Source organism: Ailuropoda melanoleuca, chromosome 5, assembly GCF_002007445.2.
Source record: "Ailuropoda melanoleuca isolate Jingjing chromosome 5, ASM200744v2, whole genome shotgun sequence".
Lineage (NCBI taxonomy): Eukaryota > Metazoa > Chordata > Mammalia > Carnivora > Ursidae > Ailuropoda > Ailuropoda melanoleuca.
The window spans coordinates 39,865,427-39,893,356 of NC_048222.1; the positions used below are offsets into that span (position 1 = coordinate 39,865,427).

Below are 27,930 nucleotides of genomic sequence, written 5' to 3' on the forward strand. Positions count from 1 at the left end.
AAGCGATGTATTAGATCATGTTAACAGACTAAAGAACAAAGACCACAGGATCATCTCAATAAATGGAGAAAAAGCATTTAAACAAATTCCAACACACTTTCATGATTTAAAAAAAAATTTCAACTAAAAAGGCATCTATGAAAAAATCTACAGCTAACAGACTCAATGGTTCCCTCTTAAGAGCAAGGTAAGAATGTCCACTCTTCAAATTCATCAGCATACGAAAAGGATTATACCCCACGAGCAAGTGGGCTTTATTTGTGGAATGCAAGGATGGTTCAAAATATGAAAATTAATGAATGCACCACATTAACAGAATGAAAGGGGAAAAAAACACATAATCATTCCAATTGAGGGAAAGCATCTGACAAAATTCAACCCTTTCAGGATAAAAAGAGTCAACAAACAAGGAATATAAGGAGACCGTTTCAACAAAATAGAGGCAAAATATGAAAAATATACAGCTAACATCATAGTCAATGGTAAAAGACTGAAAGCTTTTTTCCTAAAATCAAGAACTATTTAACATCGTACTAGAAGTCCTAGCCATCATGTACCCAAAGAAACAAAAGGCATTCTATCTGAAAGGAAGAAAGTCATCTTTGTTCATACACAACATGACTTATATGTAGAAAACCCTAAAGATTCCACAAAAAAAACTATGAGAATAAACAAACTCATGAAGCTGTAGGGTACAAAATCAACACTCAAAAATCAGTTGTATTTCTAACATGAACAGTGACCAATCTGAAGAGGAAATTAAGAAAACAATCCCATTTTCTATAGCATCAAAAAGGATGAAATACTTAGGATAGACTTAACCAAAGAGGTGAAACACATATGGGGAAAATTACAAAGAAATGCTGAAATTAACACAAATAAATGGAAATACATCCAGTGCTCATGGATCAGAAGACTTAATTAAAATGTCCATACTTCACAGTAATCTACAGATTCAATGCAATCCCCATCAAAATCCCAATGGCATTTTCTGTAGAAACAAACAAAATCATCTTAAAATTTGTATTAACTCTCAAAGGACTCTGAGGAGCCAAAACAATCTTGAAAATGAAAAAAGTCAGAGGCTTCAATATTTCCCAATGTCAAAACACACAACAAAGCTATAACAACCAAAATAGTGTGTTACTGGCATAAAAACAGACATATAGACCAATGGAACAGGAATAAGCTCAGAAATAAACCCTCACACATCATGTCAATTGATCTTCAAAAAAGGTGCTAGGACCACACAATGGGGAAAGAACAGTATCTTCAACAAGCGGTGCTGGGAAAACTAAATATCCACATGCAAAATAATGAAGCTGAGCCCTTCTGTTACATTATATACAAAAATTAACTAAAAATGATTGAAGACCTGAAATTATAAAACTTCTAGAAGAAAACTTAGGGGAGACACTTCATGACAATAGATCTGGCAATGATTTTTTTGGATATGACACCAAAAGCATAGGCAACAGACACTTGAGATTACACCAAACTTAAAATCTTCTACTCATCAAAAGAAACAACCAACAGAATGGAAGGCAACCTATGGAATGGCAGAAAATATCTGGAAATCATGTATCTGATCATGGGTTAATATCCAAACTAAATAAAGAACTCCAACAACTCAACAACAAAAAACCGAATTTAAAAATAGGCAAAGGACTTGAATAGATGATTTTCTAAATAAGATATACAAATGGCCACAACCACATGAATAAATGTTCATCATTATAAATCAATAGAGAAATGTAAATCAAAACCACAATGAAATACCACTTCACAGCCATTAAGACAGCCACTAAAAAAAAAAAAAAAAAAGAAAAAAGAAGTGTTATTGAGGATACTGGAATGCTTGCGCACTATTAGTGGGAACATAAAATGGTGCAGCCACTATGGAAAACAGGATGGTGGCCACCCAAATAAATAGAATTACCATATGATTCAGCATTCTCACTTTTTGGGTATATATATACAAAAGAACTGAAAGTAGAATCTCAAAGAGATACTTGCATACCCGTGTTCATAGCAGCATTATTTACAATAGCCAAGAAGTGAAAGCAACCTAATGTTCATCTACAGATGAATGGTTTAGCAAATGTAGTATATGCATACAATGGAATATTAGCCTTAAAAAGGAAGGAAATCCTGTCACATGCCTCAAGGATGAACCTTGAGGGTGCTGTGTTAAGTGAAATAGGCCAGTCAAAAAGACGAGTACTGAAGGATTCCACTTATATGAGATATATAAACTAGTCCAATTTTTAGAAACAAAAAATACAATAGTGGATGCCAAGAGGTTGAGGGTAGGAGAAAATGAGGAATTGTTTAATGCGTACCATTTCACTTTAGATAAAAAGTTCTATCTTTTTCTTGGTTTCTTGTTTTCGGCTCAGCTCATGATCTCAGGGGTGATGGGATTGAGCCCCATGTTCGGTTCTGTGCTTGGCAGGCAGTCTGCTGGAGATTCTCCCTCCCTCTCGCTCTTCCCCTCCCCCTGCTGGTGCATTCTCTCTTAAATAAATCTTTTTTTTTTTTTAAAGGAAATTAGACACACTTCATCAAAAATTATATACCCCCCAAAAAAGAATGAAGTACTACTGATGCATGCTGTTAACACTGACAAACCCTGAAAACATAAAGCTAAGTAAAAGAAGCCAGGCACAAAAGGCCATACATTATATGATTCCACTTATATGAAACAGGCAGAATAGGCAAATCCATAGAGACAGAAAGATGATTAGTGGTTTTCAAGGACCGGCTGCTAATCAATCAGTACAGTGTTTCTTTTCAGAGTGATGAAAATTTTTAAAATTAAATTGTGGTGATAGATGCATAACTCCATGAATATACTAAAAAACCACTGAATTGTATATTTTAACAGGGTGAAATTTAAAATACGTGAATTATATCTAAATGAGGCTGTTATTTTAAAAATCCAAACACCATAAAAGTAATAACTAACAGATTTGACAACTTAATTGTTTTCAACTTCTGTGTAATGAAAGATTTTATAAATTACATAATAAGGTAAGTAACAGGCTGAGATAAAATATTTACAACATATAATAAAGAGCTAACTAGCATGCAGTACTCACAATAAACAAACCAGTAAGAAAAAAAGACTAGGAAAATGAGCAAGAATATGAACAAGCAATAGGAACTACAATTGGTTAATGAACATAAAAACACTCAACTTAAGCAGTAAGCAAAGGTATACAAATTCAAACAAAATATTATTTTCATTTTATCAGTTTATAAAATTTCTTATTGATAAAACTGTGGGTAATAGGCACTCATGAGAATGTTCGTAGAAGTATAACTCTTTGTTTTAGGGTCAGGGATGCAACTGACAGTAGCAAATCAGAAATATGGATATCCTTTCACCTAGTAAAACTACTTCAGATTTAAAGAAATACATACATACTATATGTATGTATTATATGTTATATATGTAAGGATGTTCACTGGTTTAAGTAGCAAAAAACTGTAAACAACCTATAGGTTCATGGAGAGGAGAAAGCTTAAGTTTATGATCATACTATGATACATTCTGAAGGAGTTCAAAGAAATGAAGTGACCTTTATGGGAAGGTATGTATATACCCTGACCCTTGAACAACACAGAAGTTAGGGGCACTGATCCCAATGCAGCTGAAAATCTGCATGTAACATAATTCCCCCAAATCTTTACAAAGAGCCTTACTGATAACATACACATATTTTGCATGTTAAATGTATTATATATTGTATTCTTATAAAAAAGGGAGAGGAAAATCATAACGAAAAGAAAATACATTCACAGTGCAGTACTATATTTAACCAAAAAAAAAAAAAAAAGAAAAAAGTGAAGTGGATCCATCCAGTTTAAACCATGTAGTTCAAGGGTGAACTGTATTATGACACTAAATACAATTCAAATCTGGCTTGTGGAAAATCTCTATTTTTAATGAGCACCTTCAGTAATTCTTATTCTACTATTCATAAAACAAAAATGTTAAATTCATGATCCCTGGTGAATAAAATTCCTTTCACTTTTATTCTTAGGTTAGGCCTTTTGGTTTACTTGGTCTTGTATTTCTAAGATGAACTAATGGATTTTTTATTCCTCCACTAAACCACGAACTTGAAGAACAATGTCTTTTTTAAAATTTTTATTTATTCATTTATTTAAGTAATCTCTATACCCAACTTGGAGCTCTAACTCACGACCATGAGGACAAGAGCCACATGCTCTTCTGACTGAGTCAGCTAGGCACCCCAAACCGTGTCTTAATCTTTCCCGCAACTAGAATGGTGTCTGGCACAAAAAGCACTTAATAGGGTGTCTGGGTGGCCCAGTGGTTAAGCAACTGCCTTCAGTTCAGGTCATGATCCCTGGGTCCTCAGATGGATTCCCACATGGGGCACCCTACTCAACAGGGAGTCTGCTTCTCCCTCCCCTTTGCCCCTCTCCCCTGCTCCCACGCTCACGCGCTCTCTCAAATAAATCTTTTTTTAAAAAAACAAAAGGCACTTAATAAATATTACTTAAATGAATAAATTTTTTTAAAAGATTTTATTTATTTACTTGAAGGAGAGCGAGAGTAAGAGTGCACAAGCAGGAGAAGCAAGAGAGAGAGCAGACTCCCCGCTGAGCAGGGAGCCTGACATGGGGCTCGATCCCAGGACCCAGAGATCATGACCTGAGTTAAAGGCAGGCGGTTAACTGACTGAGCCACCCAGGGGCCCCTGAATGAAAAAATTTTTAAAAACCAAGAATAAGTTATTTTTAAAGTTATGTTGTTTAAAGTCACAAATTTCTTGGCAGGAAGAGATGGAAAAGATTCTACTTCCATGACCATGGGTATTCACATAAAAATGAAAACATACTTTAGTAAGATCTTTGTTCTTTTGGAATATTTTACAGTGGATTGATCCATATGAAAAGGATAAAAATCAGAAGAAAAAAAAAGGGAGAGAACTAAAGAAAATTACCAAAAGAAATGAGGAGTGTTCCATTACTCTATTTTATTTCTCTTTTATTCAAGTAATTATAGAAGAACTTTAAAAAATTCATTTTTTCTCTACTCCAAAATATTAAAAATCATCAGAAAGATTTTGAGATTCACTACAAATACATGACATTTTAAGAGAATGAATGTTAGCAAAAAACTAAAATCTAGACAGCACTCAAAAAAAGTTGAGTTTTCTTTAAAATTTTTGGGTATTGAGTTATGAAGGGTCTTTTTTTTTAAATTTTTTTTATTATATTATGTTAGTCATCATACAGTACATCCCTAATTTTTGATGTAAAGTTCCATGATTCATTAGTTGCGTATAACACCCAGTGCACCATGCAATACGTGTCCTCCTTACTACCCATCCACCAGTCTATCCCATTCCCCCACCCCCCTCCCCTCTGAGGCCCCCGTTTGTTTCTCATAGTCCATAGTCTCTCATGCTTCATTCCCCCTTCTGATTACCCCCCCCTTTCTTTATCCCTTTCTTCCCCTACCGATCTTCCTAGTTCTTATGTTCCATGGATGAGAGAAATCATATGATAATTCTTTCTCTGCTTGACTTATTTAACTTAGCATTATCTCCTCCAGTGCCGTCCGTGTTGCACCGTCCGTGTTGCAGCAAATGTTGAGAACTCGTTCTGACAGCTGAGTAACATTCCATTGTATATATGGACCACAACTTTTTTTTTTTTTTAAGATTTTATTTATTTATGTGACAGAGAGACAGCCAGCGAGAGAGGGAACACAGCAGGGGAGAGGAAGAAGCAGGCTCCCAGCCGAGGAACCCGATGTGGGACTAGATCCCGGAACGCCGGGATCACGCCCTGAGCCAAAGGCAGAAGAAGCTCAAGGACTGCGCTACCCAGGGGCCCCTATGGACCACAACTTCTTAATCCAGTCATCTGTTGAAGGGCATCTCGTTTCCTTCCACGATTTGGCTATTGTGGACAATGCTGCTATGAACGTTGGGGTGCATATGGCCCTTCTCTTCACTACGTCTGTATCTTTGGGGTAAATACCCAGTAGTGCAATGGCTGGGTCATAGGGTAGCTCAATTTTTAACCTTTTCAGGGACCTCCACACCGTTTTCCAGAGTGGCTGTACCAACTTGCATTCCCACCAACAATGTAGGAGGGATCCCCTTTCTCCACATCCTCTCCAGCAATTGTTGTTTCTTGCCTTGTCCATTTTTTTGCCATTCTAACTGGCTTAAGGTGGTATCTTAGTGTGGTTTTGATTTGAATTTCCCTGATGGCTAACGATTTTGAACATTTTTTTTTCATGTGTCTGTTAACATACTTTCTTTTTTTTTTTAACTATATCTAGGGGCTAACATCTAGAGGCGATAAATCGGAATTCTTCATATGTGCTGTGAATTTCATACAGGTCCAAACTGACCTGTTGATCAAACTCCATTTCACTTAAAGTGTGTACTGGTAAAGATGATCGTGTAAAATTGAAATTTCAAACCCTCTTTCAATGTATGTATATGGAATACAATAACACCTTCAGGAGTACTCCAAAAGCAAATTTCAAAACAGTGATCCCATTTGTAGATCCAATGAATTCTTTTTTTTTTTTTTAAGATTTTATTTATTTATTTGTCGGAAAGAGCATACAAGCAGGGCGAGTGGCAGGCAGAGGGAGAAGCAGGCTCCCCACTGAGCAAGGGGACCGATGCAGGACTCAATCCCAGGACAGTAGGATCATGACCTGAGCCGAAGCTTAACCAACTGAGCCACCCAGCCGTCACCCAATGAATTCTACTACTAAAGAAAAAATTCAAGGAGTTTTTTTTTTCTAAATAAAACTGAGCACAAAAGAAGCTATAAAACTGATACAAGTACTTTAAAGAACAATTTAAAAATCTTTTTATTTTTAATATCTTATGTTATATAATAGGAAGAACACTGGCTTTGGAAGCAAACTTGTATTCAAATCCTGGCCCCATCACTTAAGTTTTGTGAATTACCTTGTGCAGACCTCAGCTACCTCTTATGTAATATTTAGGCTATTGGTCTAAACTTCCAAAGTTGTTTGGAAGCTTAAATGAGATAAGAGATATAAAGCTCCTAGCTAATGCTTGTCCAAGTAGGTACCCAATAATTTTTCTTTATGTATCCCATTTCTCTCCCCAACTAATATATTAAAGACTTAATGATAATCATTTTTTTTAAGATTGATTTTAGAGAGAGGGAGGGAGAAAATCCTTAAGTTGACTCCCTGCTGAACCTGACATGGGACTGGATCCCAGGACCCTGAGATCATGACCTGAGCCAAAGCCAGGAGTCAGCCACTTAACTGACTGAGCCACCCAGGCACCCCTTCATGATAATCTTTTTTTTTTTTTTAAGATTTTATTTATTTATTTGACAAAGAGAGAGAGAGCACACAAGCAGGGGGAGAAGCAGAGGGAGAGAGAGAAACATGCTCCCCACTGAGTAGGGAGCCAACTGGGGGCTCGATCCCAGGACTCTGGGATCATGACCAGAGCCAAAGGCAGACGCTTAACCATCTGAGCCACCCATGCGCCCCCATGATAATCATTTTTAACTCAGCCTTAAAATATTCTACATAGTAGATATATCACAGGTTAATTATTTCCTATTATTGGATATTTAGGTTATTTCTAATTTTTATATTAGTAATAATGTTACAGTGAATATCCTTAGGATTTGGGGTACCAAAGGTGGAATTAACAGATCAAAAATTATTTTTTTAAAGATTTTATTTATTTATTTGAGAGAGAGTGACAGAAAACATGAGCGAGCACATAACGGGAAGAGAGGGAGAAGCAGACTCCCCACTGAGGAGGGAGCCTGAGGCAGGGCTGGATCCCAGGACCCTGGGAACATGACCCGAGCAGAAGGCAAACGCTTAACTGACTGAGCCACTCAGGCACCCCTCAAAAAGTATTTTTAAGCTCTTGCTACATATTTCCAAACTGTACTGTACTCTCAAAGAACTGTATTATAATTTATACTGCTACCAGCAGTTTACATACATTTTAACAAATCTTATCAATACATATTTTTAAATCTAGTACTACAGACAAGATTTAAAACCTCACTACTGACTTTATTTTGGAATTTTCTATAAGAACTAGTAAAAGTATCTTTTGATGTTTCCCAGTTGCATTTTCCCTTTACTAACTTAGCAATCATATATTTTGCCTAAGAGTCTTAGTAGCCTCCCCTATATTGATTTGCGAGAGTTCTTTCCTTAAGTCTTATGTTTGATTAAAATATTTTCTATTTGGTATTTACTTTTATACTTCGGCTTTTTTAAAAAATCATGATGCATACCTAGAGGTTTAACATTTTTATGTAATCAACTTTATCCATCATTTTCTTTGTGATTTCCTAAAAATGTATGTAAACATAAGTTGCCAACTTTACATTTACAGTTTATGTGGGATGGGGCACCTGGGTGGCTCAGTTGGTTAAGCGGCCAACTCTTGGTTTCAGCACAGGTCATGATCTTGTAGTCATGGGGTTGACACCCGAGTTGAGCTCTGTGCTCAGTGTGGAGTCGGCTTCAGATTCTCACTCCCCCTCCCTCTCTCTCCAGCTCACGTGCTCTCTCCCTACCTCTCTCTCAAATAAATAAATAAAATCTTCAAAAGAATAAAATGAAGTTTATGTGGGGAGGTGGTGAAAAGCATAAAATGTTATGCATATTTATTTATATTATACACAAGTGATTTTCTCTTCTCATCATCTTATGTATTAAAATCATTAATTCTAAAATTAAAATTTAAGAGCAGAAATAAAATATTCAAAAATATGGCTCTAAAATAAATAGTGAAGCAAAATTCTAGGAACTGCAGAGGACATGTAGAAATAATTTAGTCTTTTTATTTTCACCTACCTTAAAGCGATTTAATTCTAACATTACATTCAACATTCAGCTTCTTTTGAACCACAATATCCCCGTATTTGGCACATTTAAAGCTTATTTACATTTTAGTTTTAATAAATTTAGCAGCAGTAGTGCCAAAGAATTAGAATTAATCTCTGCTCAAAACTGAGCTCATCTGCAAGTACTATCAGCAATAAAGTAGTACGGCTCAAAAAAGGCAATGGCTTAAAATTATCCTCCAATTGCCCAGATATCTAACAACAAAAGTTCTTTTAAAAAAAGGAAAGAAGGGGCCCCTGTGTGGTTCAGATGGTTAAGCGTCTGCCTTCGGCTCAGGTCATGATTCCCAGGTCCTGGGATCAAGACCCAAGTCAGGTTCCCAGCTCAGGGGGAGTCTGCTTCTCCTCTTCTCTCTGCCTCTCCCCTTGCTTGTACTCTCCGTCTCTCTCTCAAATGAATAAATAAAATCTTAAAAATATATATACATATATATAATATAAAAATATATTTTTTAATATATGTAAATAAATTTATATATATATAAAGGAAAAAAATGGACTGCCAAAATTGGGTTCTCCCTTTGTTGGACTATCCTACCTCCCCCATGATTAACACACCCAAGTCCTCCAGCTAATTGGTCTACAACTCATAAGGAACTCGATTTGTTCTGGGGAGACTGGGCCAAAATACCGTAGAACCCACTGGCAGTCTAAATGCTGCATTTTAAACACCATATACACTACATGTTTGATCTTTAAATTCCATCCCAGTAAAATCTTATATGTTGGATTTCTTTGTTAAACTGTACTTACTTCCTTCTGAATCTAAATGGCTAGCTCATTAATGTCACAATTTAAGATTTTTAATTTCATATTTACAATTACACAGAGGGGTTTTTTACTGATTCCAATTGTTAAGATTCCTTTCCAACCCAAAAAAGTCTTTCATTCTTAGTTCCCAAGAACTAATAACCCTTAAATACAAAGACACCCATTTATTAATAACACAGATGCCTTCGGGCTTCCAGAGCACTGTAGAAACATTAATCAAAATATTAAATAAAAAGGCAGAATATTATCTACAAAGGAATATAGATTTAGAAGGTAAATCTTAGATTTTGTTTTGAAAGTCAGAAGCCAGTGCTGCCAAATTAGGAAAAGTTTCTAGGAAAAAAAACCCACCTACAGAAAAAATTAGTGCTCTGATTTTCCAAATTTCAAGTACAGAAGAGCACAGCTTGGGGGCACCTGGGTGGTGCAGCGGTTGGGTGTCTGCCTTCAGCTCAGGGCGTGATCCCGGCGTTATGGGATCAAGCCCCATATCAGGCTCCTCCGTTATGAGCCTGCTTCTTCCTCTCCCACTCCCCCTGTTTGTGTTCCCTCTCTTGCTGGCTATCTCTATCTCCGTCGAATAAATAAATAAAATCTTTAAAAAAAAAAAAGAAGAGCACAGCTTGTATTGAATTGTTAGAAGGCAAATTTTCTAAAAGCACAGGAAGAGTAAATCATAAAACCTTTGAATGCCCTTTCCAATACTTATCAGAGCCTGTGTCCTTGAATTTGCATCACCTGATCTTCAGGCATGTGGAGGAAGGCAAACTCAATTATAAAAAAAATGAGAGAAGGAAACTGTGAAATCTAATCCAATGCCAGAGGAGCCCTTGGCAGAAAACACTGGTAACCAATGTTATTAAGATATAGCAGAAACCTTACCCGTGCTGCACAAAACAAGATGGATCATTTAAACTGTTCAGAAGTGCTGGAGCATCTGCTGCCTTTTTTCCTAAGGCAAAACCCAAATTTATAGACACACACACACACACACACACACACATCTATATATATGAATTATATATATATGAATTATATATATATTTCAAACCTTTTCTATAAATTATTCATACATCTTCCCAAGCCTAAAATAATTGTAACTTTCTATATAGAAGTGTTCTATTTTAGGGGTGCCTGGGTGGCACAGCGGTTAAGCGTCTGCCTTCGGCTCAGGGTGTGATCCCGGCGTTGTGGGATTGAGCCCCACATCAGGCTCCTCTGCTATGAGCCTGCTTCTTCCTCTCCCACTCCCCCTGCTTGTGTTCCCTCTCTCGCTGGCTGTCTCCATCTCTGTTGAATAAATCAATAAAATCTTTAAAAAAAAAAATTTAAAAAAAAAGAAGTGTTGTATTTTAAAAAGGAAAGAAATCAGCCTCGCTTTCTAAAATACTGAGACTATAAACCCAATACACCTAGGTTGTTGGTCTTTCCTAGGAAGTATCGGTATATTGTTCCACATGAAGTTAGAACTAGTTGTAACAAAGCTCAGGAAAATCTAAATATATGTAACCCAGGCGATGGATATTCATGGTGTATAATGGAAAAGACTGTTTAACAAACATTGAAAACTTAAACAGAAGCCACCTTCCAAGATTTAAAAAAGAGTAAGATCGGGGGCATCTGGCTGGCTCAGTTGGTAGAGTATACGATCTTGATCTTGGAGTTTTAACTTCCAGCCCCATGTTGGATGTAGACATTCCTTAAAAATAAAATCTTAAACAAAAAAAAAAGATAAAATGTAAACAGGTGACTTGTTTAATCACAAACTGAAGAAATGACATCCCTGTGATCAATTAAAATGTCTTAGTATTCCAGATACTTCCATCTGTAGCATCCAAATGCTTTCCAAAAAATACTACATTTTAAAAATTGAGGAGGACCAAGAGGAGACCATCTTCACAATTTCCAATTTCTTATGACACTTTTTAGTTAAAAACCAGATTTAAGAGAAAATGACTGTGAATTTGTCTAGCAAATGAATATACATTATTATGTTTTATATTAAAATAAAATAAGTTATTATGTATCATTTTTATCAGTTGGTTCCAATTTGGGTAAGAGGAAATGTTGTATCCTTTGGTAATCAATTAGAACACTGAATGAGAACATCAGAAATAATGCTCCAAAACAATTATAATTATTCCTCATACCGATCTACGGGAAACCTGATATGAACTTATTCAGATGTACTACCTAAGACCTTTAAAAACCTGAGAAGGGGCTGCATGGCTGGCTTGCTCAATAGGGCACGTGACTCTCAATCTCTGGTTTGTGAGTTTGAGCCCCATGCTGGGTGTAGAGATTACTTAGATATAAAATCTTTTTTAAAAACGAATTAATTAATGAAAAATAAAAACCTGAAGACATCCCTTGAGAAGGTATAATTTGGCTTAGCAAACCTTGCGATGACTCAACAAACTTTTACATGAGTACTCCAAATGAAGGCAAAGCTGTTTTCTATGTTAGCCTTTGAAATAATTAAAACTATTAAAAATATTTAAAGGTACCATTTTAAAAAAACGTAGTTGCTCTTTGAAAAATTTACCTGAGTCAAGGAAAACAGAAATAACTAAGTCACTAACAAACATAAAACTGAGTCTTAATGGATGTTTACCCATGTCTGAATCAAACCAAATACTCTTTTGATTGCTGTGAAAATATTTTGTGTTTTTGCCATTATGTTCTAACACAGGCCAACGTAAACAATATAAACAATAATACTCTACAAAAAACCCAAAACAATAATACTCTAAACAATTTTATTATTTTAAATAAAATAATATTAAAGAACTGAAGGAAAATATCTTGCCTCTGAATGAACATAAGAAGATATTTTAATCCAAAATGACTTGTCCTTTTGACTTTCGTAACTGTAAATTCGACAGCCGAGCAACACCAAGAGTGACACACTGTACAAATAAGATATTTCAAACAAAGTACACTTCTAACACATGGTACTCAATATACTATGAAGATTAAAATTTTCTGTGCCCCAGTTTTTACTGATATGGGTCAATAATGCATGTTGCTAAGAATCTCCTGGGTTCAGTTAGTATTTGAGATTCTCTTCATCAAAACAAAATCAGAAATAAACACAAACACATACACACACAAAACAATGACTGACTAGAACACAACAGAAATATTTTTAAATTACTCTCTAAAGTAACTAGTGTCTATGGATTCTATATTAAACATGTGATATATATCTTTGTAATTAGGGGGGAAAACGTAGAGTACATTAAATATCCAAGTCGTTGACTGACCACAGAGATAAGAATGGGGGTGGAAACAATAAAGGGAAGGGCACCTCTTTTCTTCCTCTCTATTTCCCATCCCTACCATAAGCCACTATTTATGATAGATAACATGGTATACCTCGGTTGTATTTGAATGGTAAAATGATCAAAATTCATAGAATTGGAGTGAAGTAAAAGACTCTACCTACTGTATTTAAATAAATTGGAGAGCTAATAAATGTTTACGGAACAACTACCATATAACAACTACCATATAACAAATTCATGGATAGCTATTACGATGAACACAGCAGAACCCTTCCATTTTGAGGAACTAACAACAAAATGTTGTAAGAACATGCAAGAAAGTGAAATCAATTCTGGATCAGGGAAGGAATAGACAGATATAGGGGGAAATCTTAGAAAGATTCATGGAAAAGGCTTTAAAAAGCATTTAAAATAAGCCTAATAGAACAAACAGGATTTTAATGATAGGCAAAAATAATAAACCATTTTACTTTACAACCACCTTTACTTCATCTCCCAATTCTTCTAGTTAACATGGACAATGAAAAGAACTCTCTTTAAAATGTGGTTCCATGGGGCGCCTGGGTGGCACAGTGGTTAAGCGTCTGCCTTCGGCTCAGGGCGTGATCCCAGCATTATGGGATCGAGCCCCACATCAGGCTCCTCTGCTATGAGCCTGCTTCTTCCTCTCCCATTCCCCCTGCTTGTGTTCCCTCTCTCGCTGCCTGTCTCTATCTCTGTCAAATAAATAAATAAAATCTTTTAAATAAATAAATAAATAAATAAATAAAATGTGGTTCCAAAATGAAGGACCTTAAAATTACTCATTGTTCAAGAAATAACAAAATGAGTTTAAGAATGGATAACAATTACCTAATAAAACTGGGGATACCAAAACTATTTTGATTTTGGCTAGAAACATGAACCATACAGAAAACCATTCAAGTTACATCAGAACATCTTAAAATCCATTTAAATCTAATGGTTAAGGCCAAAAGGGGGGATGAAAAATTAAATTTACTTGTCACATTCTGGACTCACGTGATAACTGTGATGAACTAGCTGGCTATAGGTCAAAACTAACTCTTACGAGCTTGCTGTAATGATTTATAATATGTATATCTATATTTATATCTTCATGTGTGTGTGTGTTTAGAAACAGAATGCCAGAAGCCATTTCATTTTTCAGAAAATACTGTTTTCCTATATTCAAAACAAATGATCTACTGGCAAAAATAATCCTTTAGAAAACTGAATTCCATGATGAAGTAGTCACTTCATTTAATAAAGGAGAAATAGTCTTTTAATAACATTAAAGCACCTTATATATTCTTTTCTTTTATTCTTTGCCAAACAGGGCTTTTTTAAAAGATGCTCATCCTAAATGCTGCAAATTACTCACAACCTTTTTTCAATAAATCTTTTTCAGATTCACTGAACATTCCCTGAATATTTACTGAATCAATAAACCTCCACAAATTACTTTCTGGTAAGATCGTTTTATGCATAACCAAAATGATGACTTTTAATTCTATGGTAACAATGAGAAATTAGAAATCTATTTATATACCACCAAGCAATTCTATAACACCTATTCAATGGGTATATACCACAAACAATGAATTTATTCAATAAAAACTAGTATTCAAATCAAATTATACTTTAAAAGTACAGTCAATTTTTATTATGTGTGCTAATTGTTCTATAAAGTCACCACAAACAATGAATTAGTGAATTCTGAACCACTGCTCCTAGGGAATACACAGGGCTAGGTTCCTGCAAGCCCTGATCACATTTTCAACAACTAATCACTATGTGACCTTGTTTTAGGTGTGTTTCTGTTCAAGGACACCTTATTTAATATATAATTCATTTATTACTTAGTAATAATTTTATTTATTTAATAATAATTCATTAACATTGACCTCACAGCCAATAGCACTAACTCATGTCTGAACAAAACTGAATACATATGTACTTTTTCTCCATTAGGCACATCACAGCCTTTTTGCATTTAGGAACACCAGATAGACCAGATACACCAGCACGATGGCTGGGGGCTATTTAAAACTGAAATCACCAATAAAAAGCACAAAAATGCAAAAAACATGGCACTAAATAGAGCACAAAAGAGGACATGTCCTGGGGCGCCTGGGTGGCACAGTCGTTAAGCGTCTGCCTTCAGCTCAGGGCATGATCCCAGCGTTCTGGGATTGAGCCCCACATCAGGCTCCTCCACTAGGAGCTTGCTTCTTCCTCTCCCACTCCCCCTGCTTGTGTTCCCTCTCTTACTGGCTGTCTCTGTCAAATAAATAAAATCTTTAAAAAAAAAAAAAAAAAGAGGACATGTCCTTACAGTATGAGAGCTGAAAACAAGAAGGCAAGAGTCACCTTGTGGGAAAGTATAAGGCAGAAGACTCAAATTTTTCTACCATTCCGTGAATGTCCATAAATAACCATGAAACTGTTGTAATGATTTTGTAATTACAAATAAATTTGAGATAGCAGACATTCACAAACACAGAATGTACAAGTAACGAGAATTGACAATACAAAGAAAGCCTAATTAAATAAATCTCAGGGGAAATATTTTAGTACTTCAATCCAGTCAATTTTATAAATACAAGGGTTTACTTACTGATCATCAAGGATTGGAGAAACTTTATGGCATTGTTTTTAAATTATCACACAAAAACACCAGATTGAAGCAGTTTATAAGTTTCTAGATAAAGACTAAACACAGAAAAACTACTTAAAATTTACTGCCTAGGGAACACCTAGGTGGCTCAGTCGGTTAAGCATCTGCCTTCGGTTCAGGTCATGATTCCAGGGTCCTGAAGTCGAGTCCCACACTGCGCTCCTTGCTCAGAGGGGAGCCTGCTTCTCCCTCTGCCTGCAGCTCCCTCTGCTTGTGCTCTTTCTCTCTTTCAAATAAATAAATAACATCTTTTTTAAATTAATTAATTAATTAATTAAAATTTACTGCCTGTTCTTTAAAAACACTACAGAAAGGTATCAAAAAGGTATCAAAAATTGCAGCTTTAAGAACATAATTTATGAACTGTTTCTAATATCTTTTAAAGGAAAATCAGTATGTTTACCCATTACTATTACACACTGAAAAGTTCATAAGGATAAAAGTATCCTGAAGTATTAAAACAGTAAGAGGAGCGCTTGGGTGGCTTCAGTCTGCTTAAGTGTCTGCCTTTGGTTCAGGTCATGATCCCAGGGTCCTGGGATCGAGCCCTGCATCGGGCTCCCTGCTCACTGGGGGTCTGCTTCTCCCTCTCCCTCTATGCTCTCTCTCTCAAGTAAATAAACAAAATCTTAAAAAAAAATAAATAAAGCAATAAGATACAAAATGTAAATTACAATATGTAAGTTAAGCTAAAAAGGCATGAAAAGACCATCAGTGTAGACAATTAGAAATTAACACTTAAATATATTCAAGCAAAGTACCTTAGTGAAATAAAAATTGACTTAAAATCTTTTAATTCTGATTTAAACTATTATCCAGTATTAACTATAATGTGTGTCCAGCTTGCATTTCTACTCTATGTAACAAATTTAGATACATATGTAAACATCATCTATTCACAGTGATACCTGAAATTTATATTACTGAAAATGAAAACAGCAAGATACATTAATTAAGACCAGAAAAGAATCTGAGAAGTGGGAATCAAATCAAATAAAAGGCACCAACACTTTTTTCCTTTTAAATTTCAGATGATGTTCACTACAGTAGTTTTTGGCTGCAAAAAACCAGAAAATTTTGTCTTTTAATAGAGGACTTATATCATGGAATATAGTTTTTTAATAAGAAATGAGCTAGAGTGTGTTTGTGTGTGTGTGTGTGTGTATATATATATACACACACACACACCTGCTCACATACTATGTTTATGTGTGTATACATGACCTTCAATTAAAAATGTGAAACAAGACAAGGAGAGATGTCTGTATTAGGAGGAAAAAAGGCAAATCACAGAATACAATGTAAAATATGATTCCTTCTTGAAAAACAAGAAATGTAACTTGTTTACATACGCATACACACCAAACTACTAATGAGGAAGGGACTTCGACACTTTCATTTTTTTATAATGAGCATGTGTAAGTTTTATAAGCATATGATAGGTTCTTCAAAAATGACAGGTTACCTTGTTATAGCAATTTTAAAAATAAAATAATGTGATATAAAATTCATGTTGTTTGAAAACGATTCCTATAAGCTTAATTTATTCAGGTAAATCCTGTTAAATATAATGAAAAACAAACATTTCCCGATTCAAAGAATTTCAGTATGTTCTCAAAATTTAACACTAACCAATCCCCCAAGCTGAAATGTTTATTGATTTATGACAAAGGTCAGCAACCTTTTTCTGCAAAGGTCAGACAGTAAATATTTTAGGTTTTGCAGACAAAGATGGTCTCTGCTACATACTATTCTTTTTGTTCTTGTCTTTGATTTTTTTAACAACCCTTTGGGAATATTAAAAAAGAAACACACACACACACCAGTTAGCTTATTAGATCCACAAAAAATAGACCAGAGGCTAAATTTGTCTTGCTGGCCACAGCTTGTCAACCACTAATTTATGACAATAAACCAGCACCTGGACATCTGATATTTTAAATATAGTATGACAAAGGTATCAGAATCACAACAGTTTTATTCTATGTTAAATAAAGTAAGGTAGCATTGGAGAAATTACACGTTGATTACTACACTGAATTCTATTAATATGCCAGACATTAATCAAACGATAAAACACAGTAAATAAAATTTCAAGTATTCACATTATAAAACCATGATCATGTGTGCACCTTCAAAGCACACATATCCATTTGAAAAAGTCAGCTGAAATTGAAATACTACACAAAGCTCAAATCTCCTTTTATAATAATTAAAACCATTTACTCATTTAAATAATCAAAACTAATCAGTCATTTGTTTTAGATGTCATCAACCCTTGAAAATTAAGAACTGAATTCAAAGGCTCGTAGTATTATTAGGTTTTAATTTTTTAATTTGTAAGGGTTATTATAAAATATTAATTATCAACGTAAAATATTACACTTTAAAAGTTTATATTCTTGGAAACTTTTTAATATTTACTGTGTCAGCAACCATCACTGGAAACTTGACTATGCTTTTTTCTTTACCTAAAAGATAGCTTTTATATATTTGATTTTGTTTAAAACTGAAAGATCCTTATTGTAATCTGAACGCTACTAGCAAAGGAAAATTTCATTATGAATAATAAACTGGGTCAAACTGAAACTCTAAAATGACAATGTATCTCCCCACCCCCACCCCAAGTAACCAAATAATCATTATAGGATAATCTTACCTAGACTGGTGGGTTTTATCAGTTCATCCAGTAAATCATAAAATGGTAATTTTTGAAGTTTTATATCCGGATGGACTGGGTGAAGAGCTGATGTAAGATGTGGGAGTTCCAGTTCATGTTTAGGTCCCAGAAGAGAAACAGGGAGTAACGGTGATGATGCAGGGTGACCATCATAAGTGAGCTGTGGAATGGTAGATGGAGACAAAGTTGCTGGCATAGGACTTGAATGGACATTGGGGATGGACAAGTCCGCGGGCGTCATGATTTTCTGGGGGAACCTCCGCCTATAGAGTTCTTTAATTTTCATTTGTACAGCAGGACTGCAGCCAGCCTTTAGCAAATGCAGGGCTTTTGTGAGAAGTTCGTGTTTGCGTCCGTGCTTGTTTCTCCCAGCGTAGCCCAACAGTACTTGGAGTTCAGAAACTCTAAGGCTCATAACCATTTGCTTAGAGACAAAACAAAATGTAAAACGTTAGTATTTCAATAGTATAATTTACAATATTTAACAATACTTTATTCTAACCCTTTCCCCTCATGGTTTGCTTTAAAGGCCAGCTCAGTTACAATCAATTCTAGTCATTTCCAACTTAAAATAAGTAACCAAAAAATTTAAAAATTAATATTCATAAATTCAGTGACTTCTACTCAGGGTTATGAAAGATGTAAGATGAAGTATACACCAGGCAGAACCACATCTCACCTCATTCCACTGTTTTGATGCAATTGTCAGCTATTCATCAAGCACTTACTGAGTCTCCAGAAGAGTGCTGAGTGCTACGTGGATGGCAAAATATAATGATGAGCCCTCGAGAACATTTGTTTTCTTGGAGGAAAAGTATATAACTATATATGAAACACATAAATGCCCACCTCAAACACCAGATGCAAGCAGGGTATAAATAACATACTATCAGGTATTACATTCTATGCTGACCCTGGAATTTGTAGGACTTAAAAACTATCTATCGGGGCACCTGGGTGGCTCAGTCGTTAAGCGTCTGCCTTTGGCTCAGCGAGTGATCCCGGCGTTCTGGGATCAAGCCCCACATTAGGCTTCTCCGATGGGAGCCTGCTTCTTCCTCTCCCACTCCCCCTGCTTGTGTTCCCTCTCTCGCTGGCTGTCTCTATCTCTGTCAAATAAATAAATAAAATCTTTAAAAAATAAAATAAAATAAAATAAAAATAAAAATAAAAACTATCTATCCTTTCTGACCCAGTATTTACCAGATATACTCGGTATTTTCATATGGGTGTCACGAAATCTTTACTATCTCCACAAGGTGTTATCCCCTTCCTTCTTTACACGTGAAGAAACTATGTAGTTAAGAAAGGTCAAATAGCTTACCTAAGGCCACAAAGCTACTAAGCAGTAGTCAGGACGCAAACTCAGATCTATGTGTGGTATGTATGATTCTCAAGCCCACTTTTCGCTGAACCTTTAGGAAAAGGACAGAGCTGGAAACATAATATTGACTCACTCCACTGGCAAGGCCAGGCTAAAAAGTCTAGGAATTCAATCCGCATGCCATAATGTGGAAGGTTGTAATAAAGAGATCTATTTAACTTCGACGCTTTGTTCCCAAACTTGTTTGGTCACTGTTTCTCCTTTTTCTCCAATTACTAAGAGACTACCAACAGGAAATGCTCAACTATACCAATCCTCTCATTTTAAAGTGGAAGAAAATGGAATCCAGAGAGGAGAAATGGCTTACACAAGATCATGTAGTATTAACAGCAGAATCCTGACCTGACCACCGCTGACAGGGAGGTGTTAGGGTAGAAGACACACGTAAGCTTACCACCAGCTATTTCCCCAACTGTTTTATACCCTCACCTCAGACCTAACAGCAATACAGAAAAGATAAAACTGCCTTTCCTAATTTCACTCCCGCTCCCTGAGAGGCCACCCTACCCTAGCCGATCCTCTGGAAGCTATTTAGAGAGTGCAACACAATTAAGTAACAAATCAAACAGGAAGAAAACAGTGTATAAAGATCTTTATATACAATATAGCTGGTTATCAAACATATCTGAGCCCTTTCCCTACTTCTCTGGCCTGAAAAATACTTTGTTTCTTTAAATTCCAGCTTTTGCCAGCCTTTGTCCATTACACCTGGCAACATTAATGACTTCTTTCCTCATTACTTTTACTGGCCATTTTGCATATCTGTATTTAGCACTTTTATAATTTTTTTATAATTTTTATAATTTTCCATTTGTACAAGTGATTCCATGACCAGTTTGAGGTCCTCCAGGACACAACTCAATGTCACTCTCACCATCTAACACTAGGGCCTGACAACAGTAGAAACACATCAGATGCCTGGACAATGAATAAATGAATGAATGAACGAAATAAACAAGAAAGTCACACCAGAAGAAAGGGTGGGGTAGAATCTACAATGGTAAGTTATACATATAACTACAATACAAATGCAAATGAACTCCCAAATTCTTATGCTCAATAGAAGGCACACAAAGAAATACTACGGGCCTTAAAAATAAAGCCTACCCCAAATCCTATAAATGCTTCTCTTTTTTAGGTATGATCGGAAATTAAATAATTACTAACTATAATGTCAGCAAGCTATCAATTTCTCCCTACTATCCAAAATGTCCTAAGAGTACAAAATAGTTTTAAAGATTTTTATTACTTATTTGAAAAGGAACTGGGACTTCAACTGAAAAGTACTATATTAATAAGTAGCTTCTGCTTTTGTAGAAATAACAGAAATTATGCTTCAAAGATGATCGGTTAAAAATAAATTTAGGTTAGCACTGGTCAAATGTACTTCATTTTACAGAGAAAAGAGTATAAATTTTAGAAAGAGAACAATGTCTTCCCACTTCAACCGCATTCTCCTAGGTCAAACACAAATAAACCTGAATCCAGTGATTATCACAGGCTTTTCACTGATGATAGTTTTCTGTCCTTACTCTATGGCTATAAGGATTTAAATGCAGCACAGATGTATTATTGTTTTACTTATATGGAAGAACACTGGCAATTCACATGAAATAAAATCTCTTGTGTAATGGTCAAAAGAAAAAAGCTGATGACATAAGTTTTGTTTTTGTTTTTACAGGATGTGAAATTAATCATCACAATTATGAGGCAGATATTGTCCTCATTTTACAGACAGGAAAACTGAGGCCTAGGCAGGTTAAGAAATTTGCTGAATATTATACAACTACTCCAAATATTATGCTCTTACACTATAATACTGTCTTTTAGAGGAAACAAACCACATGCCTTTCAATTAGGAAAGAGAAAAACCTTTTAAAAGACTAACTGATTTAACATTTCAATCTCCATTTCAAGCTTCAATATTTTGCTTTAAAAAAATTGGTGGTTCAGATAAGAAAAGAAAGCATCTGGATTCAAATTAACCATTGCACCTTAAAATCAGGTTTAGTGAAAGATGGGGTGCTATCCACTGCTATTATCGGAGCAGCTGCTGCATACACTTAAGGACTGTAATAAGCATGCAATATTTTTAAAAACTAAATAAAAGGGGGGCAGGAAACACAAACATCTGAAGCATCACTCAACCGAAAGGCTTCAGAGAAGCATGGAACAGTCAATTCACAATGCGGTGTTGACAGCACAGAGGAAAACTAAACACATCTGAGATGCTGAAACGCAATATATTTTAATCTGTCATGTATTTAAAAATCTCCATTTGTTAGCAGTACAACAAAATGAATATTTATAACTAAGGATAACATCAACCACTGCTACTACTAGAAATCACTACCTCCTCAAATAGCATTCTACTGACTCTACATCCCCAAATGATAAGAGCTGTCAGAACCCTAGGAAATTCAGAATGCCTGAGAGATATATACACGCTGTACAGAAAGCATTCTGTGAGGGGCACCTTTTTAAAATTAATTTTTTTAATCAAGCAGGCATGCACACAGTTTAAAAAGTCAAATAGTGTGACGAGAAAACAGAAGTCCCTTGCCCCGCCCCCACTCTTCACATCCCTGAGGCAATCTCTTTCAAGTCTTTTGGGTATTCCGGCATTTTTCACTATATTCTATAAAGCAGGTCTACGTGTTCTTAAAATTTTTCCTTGTAGGAAAAAATTGACTTACTATAAACAATAACGGTTTAGCTCTGCGACATCTCTACCCCCATATTTTCATCACAATTTTTGGTTGAATCAGTTGTTGTTTACATTACTATGGCTGTAAATAATATTCACACATGAGCCAAAGTATGCCATGATTACTCTTCCCTTTACGTAGAACCTTGGCTTTCCCTAGGTAATAACTGCACCATTTGTGCATTGGCTTTGTTTTCTAAGTAACTACTAATTCATTTGCAAACTGATAAAAGTGTACTTTCAACATATTCAAATACAAGAGGTAAAACTGTTTTCATTTCTTTCCTGAATACATGCTTTCTGTAGCCCTCCCCATCAGGTTCCAATTTGGACTGCCTGCTCTTTAGACCTGGTACATGACTATTGTCATGGAATTTCCCTTCAACGTATCTTTGTAATTTCCCGTCCCTCTTCCATATTGGATCCCATTTCATCGATCTCACTTTTGCCTCTTAGTTTTCTCTTTTTAGTAGAGTATTTCCTCCACTAGCTTCCTAAGAAGGAACTGGAAGCTAGTTTTTTTATTCCTGGCATTGTCCAAAAGTATATTCATTTACCCATAGTTAATAACTGAGTTTGGCTCAGTATTTGAATTCTAGACAGGAAAGCATGTTCTGTCAGAATTTTAACAGCCTTTCCTCATTGTCTTCTGGCTTCCGGTGCTGCTGTTAAGAAGCCTGGCATCATCCTGATCCGCAATCCTTCACAGTCGCCTGTATATCCCATAAGGAAGCTTACATAGAAGCTTCTTGGGGCATCAGTGTGGCTCAGTCAGTGAACAGTCTAAGGCTCAGGTCATGATCTGAGGGTCCTGGGATCCAGCCCTGCATCAGGCTCTGTGCTCTGCAGGGAGTCTGCTTCTCCTTCTCCTTTTGCTCATGCTTGCATGCTCTCTCTCTAATATAAATAAATACAATCTTTTTTTTAAAAAAGAAGCTTCTTTCTACATGCTCTGCAATTTTACAGTGTTGCATCTTGGGGTTGAGTTGGTTTTTCTGTGGGGTTTTGTTTTTGCTTTAATTGTATGAACTGGTAATTGCTGTCTTTTAAATTTAGAGATGCACGTCCTTCCATTCTGGGAGGTTTTCTTTCTTCATCTTTTTTCTAGTCTCTTACTTGTGTGCCTGTTATTTAGGTACTGGCCTTCTTAGACTGATTATCCAATTTTCCTTTACTCTGTTTTCTTTTTTTTTCTTGCATTTAACATCTCTTGCGTTTAGCTCTATTTTGAGAAATTTCCTCAACTTGATCTTCTAGCGCTTCTATTAAAATTTTCATTCCCATGAGCTCTGTTCCGTTCGTTACATGCCTTTTTTCTTTTTTTTTCCCCTACATCTTGCTTTTAGTTTTCATGAATGGAGTATCTTGTTTTCTCTCTGACAATATAAATAAACTGGGTATTTGGCTTTGTTATTGTTTTCTTCTGCTGTTTGCATGGTCTCTGTAACCTCTGGGTGCTTTTTTGCTATCTGCTTTGGTCTATGCCTTTCATGCCTGATGTTTTCCTCAAATGACAGGAGACTGCTGGCTGCACATTTATATTTAAGAGTAAGATACTAAAAACATGATCAAGTGATCTGTGTGAGTGAGCAGATTGGGGTACTTCATTCTAGGATGATCAGGCAGGAATTTGGCTGTTTTGAGGATTCCTTTTTTCCTTTTATCTAATCTCTTTCGACAGAGGAATCCTCCAATGTTCTGCTTTGGCAGTATGACTGGCTTCCAGTGTTCTCAGGATAATGAGGAGAAAGGAGGGGGAGGTCTCCACCATTCAAAAATAAGACATTTCTACTTAATCCCCTTTTCAAATACATAAAATTTTACACACACACACACACACAATCTGTGTGTGTAAGAGAACAACTATGTCAACCACAGGGGCAGGAACCACATTCTGAGAAAGATAAATTCAGATGATATTCAAGCAGTATCAACAAGTACTACAGACAAAGTGCTTTTTGCAATTAAATAAAAACTGCCAGTATTATTGTTCTTCAGTTATAACCTTACATTATTAAAGGTCATACCTAAATTGTGACTAAGAATTAGGTACTTCCTGTTGAGCAACATAATTACTTTCATTCACACATCCCACTGCAGTAGTTTAGAGGATTAGTCATAATAAAGCAGACTCTATATTATGAATCTTTATCTGGTATCAATTTATAACCAATAGTAAACCAAAATGAATTCTGAACATAGACAAATTAGGCATTTAACAATGTCATAATATTTCATTTATACTTTTGTTTTCTATCCACAACAGCAATCATCAAAAATTCTATAATTGCATACACTAAAGCCTGTACAGTACAACAAAAATATTTTATTATTTTTAAAGTCAGATGCTTCATCTAATGAAAATGACTTCTGCGTCATTTCTAATCCTCTCCATTTGAAATCGTTAATAAGCAGCTGTTAGATTAGTAATTTGTCAACAATGCCCAGTTCAACCAGAAAACCTAGTTAGACAGTTTCTATTAAAGAAGCAAATCAGGTTGGTTATCTCCACAATCTTGTTCGACCCAATTTCTCATCTTTTTATTTATTTCTCAATGTAAGGTAACTGAAAAGTGACCTCTAGAGCCTACTCCCCTAGTTGATCTCCTCTGACTTCTCCTGGTCCCTATTCCGCCACACCGGCTGCATTTAGTGGCACGTAATGACAAAACATGGAGATGGCGCTCCCCTCTAAGCAGAGCATAAACCTAGTACTGTTAAATTAGTGTACCACGACTTTAATTTCTGACAGATGATTTAAACATCATCCCCATTTAGGTACTACCACATTTCATGAAACATATGGATATGTCCTTCAAAAGGCTCCTTCCAGATGATAACTTGGATATTAAAAATAACAAACCTAACTCAGAACATTTTAAAATTTGGATAAAATATTTTTTCTAATAAAAAACAAAGTTTAGAGTGTAAGATTCTAACACGTGTATTGCCAAACTTCTGGTGCAGAGGTAGGAAAATATGACTTTTATTTAAGTAAAAAGCTGTTCTGCACACAGATGCTCAATAAATGCTTTCTGGATCAATGCACAGCCCCTAAATGAGTATGAAGAAAAAGAGAATACAGGAACAATGAACACAGAGAGAGAAGCTAGTCTTCAGAGACAGACATATGTAATCAACACATTAATTCGATTCTCAGAAGTTACTGAACACCTACTATGTGCTAGATACATGTATTATATGGTACCAGTACATGTAGAATTTGGATTCCAGTACCAGCCTGACCACTTACTTACTGAATCGCATCTTTCACAGGGTCTATTTTCTCATTCTGAAAATGAGAGATTAACTAGAGGTTCTCAAAGGCTCCTTAAAATTTCAAAATTCTTTAATGTTGTAACTCTATTAAATGAAATCTTTCTTCTCATTCTTCTACCCTTTCATAGTTAAGGAAATATAAACAATCTGTAAAGTCAGCGAATCTAGGTTAGTAATATTTTCAATCAAAATTTTAAGTGTCATTTACCTGGGCTGACAGAATAAAAACAATGATAAACCTAAAACATGTTACATGCTTACAATATGCCAACCATGTACTAATTACAGTAAACATGATCAACTTATTTAACCCTCACACGAACCCAAGAGACAGACCATTATCATTATTCCCTCTGCATGGATAAAAAAACTGATGCTAAACCTGAAGTCAAACACTAAGTAAGTGATGGAGACAGCTCAAACCCAACCTGACTTCAGAGCCTAGGCTCATAAACACTAACCAAGAGAAGTGTCTTATCACAAATCTCAGGCAGAGCAGAATATGTATTACACTGGGACAGGGGGCACTAAATGACATAAGGAATTTAGACTACACAGAATAAACAAGTATATTGGGGGGCAGTGAAAAATGTGACAAAAATAGTGTTTAAGGCTATCCAAATAGTCACCTGTAGGACAGATGAAACAAAAAAGATTAAGAAATAAGATTTCTAGCTAAAATATATGGCAATAAAAATTATTTATCTACATATAAGGGAAGAAGGAAATATGACAGTCAACACAGAGGAGGAGACAGGACCAAGAAATACTGAAAAGAAAAACTGCCGATCACATGCAATATTCTAGCTACAGGTGCCTCTTTTCACAATTAGTATTGTACATGATCATGAGAACAATTACCATTCACTCTTCAAATAAAATCTAGCATTTAAAAATAATAAGCAGGGCTTGAAGAAATTTTAATTCTATCAAATTATAAAAGATTGAGGATTCTCTTCCAAACTCCCCCAACCAAAAACAAGCAAAACACTGCATATGCAACTGGGAGATACCATCTCATCTAATTTAAGTTTCAGACAAGACAAGGAGCTATGAAAGAAACAGTATACTCTGAGAGAAAGTTAAGAAGCTTAAAAGGAAGAAAAGACACGTATAAACAAAATAAAAAGTGAGGGGGGGAATGCATTCTATAACTAAACAAAAAGTCTCTAAATCATAGCTTTCTGAGTCCCAGAAAAGAGACTAAGGTGAAGCCCTAGAGGGAAATTATCAAGGGAACTATTTCAGAGTAACAGGTGTAACCCACACAAGGTTACAGAGCTAGTAAGTAATGCAGCCCAACTCAAAAGTCAGATGCCAAAATACACGCAATGTTGCGGAGTACTTACAATGATAGACACTATTAGATAATTGGAAAATGATGGTTTTGGGAAATAGGAGAATCACAACATCAAATAAAACTGGCAATCTTCTTGTCCAACTTTCCATCTAATACATGAAGTTTTTTACTGTAACCTCCTTAGTTGATGGTCTCCCAGCCTCTGCTCAGTCTTCTAAGACTTCACAAGCTCATCTTAAAGTGACCTACCTTACTGAAAAGCTCTATGAATCAAACTTTCCTTTAACTCCACCCAATGGTTCTAAAATTTTGTCCTACTGGTGTTCCAGAGTCTATTTTTTTAAATGTGTTAAGAGGGCTCTTTTCCTTCAACAGGCTTTGTTTCTAAACCCCTTCCTACCCTGATCACTGTTCTCTGGAGCATTTAGCAGTCCACTATACCCAGAGTGAGTGAAATAATGCAGATAACAGGCCTAATCTTGAATACAGTATTACCACCTCTCTTATTATGAACACAGTATTTCTACCCACATTACCAAATAAGGCATTCGCAGTTTAGGCTAATTGGTTTGTTTTACCTGTGCAAGGGGAAGGATGTGGTATGTGTTATGTTTTTGTTTCAGCAATGACGGGGAGTTGCATCCACATCATACAGTTGCTCATACTAAGCTGGAAGTTAACTAAAACCTTCATGTTGGTTTTTTTTTTTTTTATATATATGAACTGCTTTTAGGTTAAACCTCCTCACGCTTTAATACAATTTTTTTAAAATTTAAAAGTAGAACTTTATATTAGGTTCTGTTAAACTTCACTTTTTCTTCCAGTTCATCATTCCAGCCTTTCAAAACCCCTCTGAAGAACTGCACTCTCCACCCTCTATTGCAGCACATACACAGTATTATAAATTGCTGGTTTTCTGG

The 27,930-nt window shown here is 35.6% G+C and overlaps 1 protein-coding gene across 1 annotated transcript in view; it reads right to left on the minus strand.

Annotated features, from left to right (window-relative positions):
• The window catches only part of PIAS1 (protein inhibitor of activated STAT 1), a 120,218-nt gene that overhangs the window by 71,462 nt on the left and 20,826 nt on the right, over positions 1–27,930 (minus strand). The window contains exon 2 of the mRNA XM_011226745.3: positions 18,320–18,764. Coding sequence (XP_011225047.2) covers positions 18,320–18,764 — 445 coding nt within the window. The remainder of the gene's footprint in view (positions 1–18,319; positions 18,765–27,930) is intronic.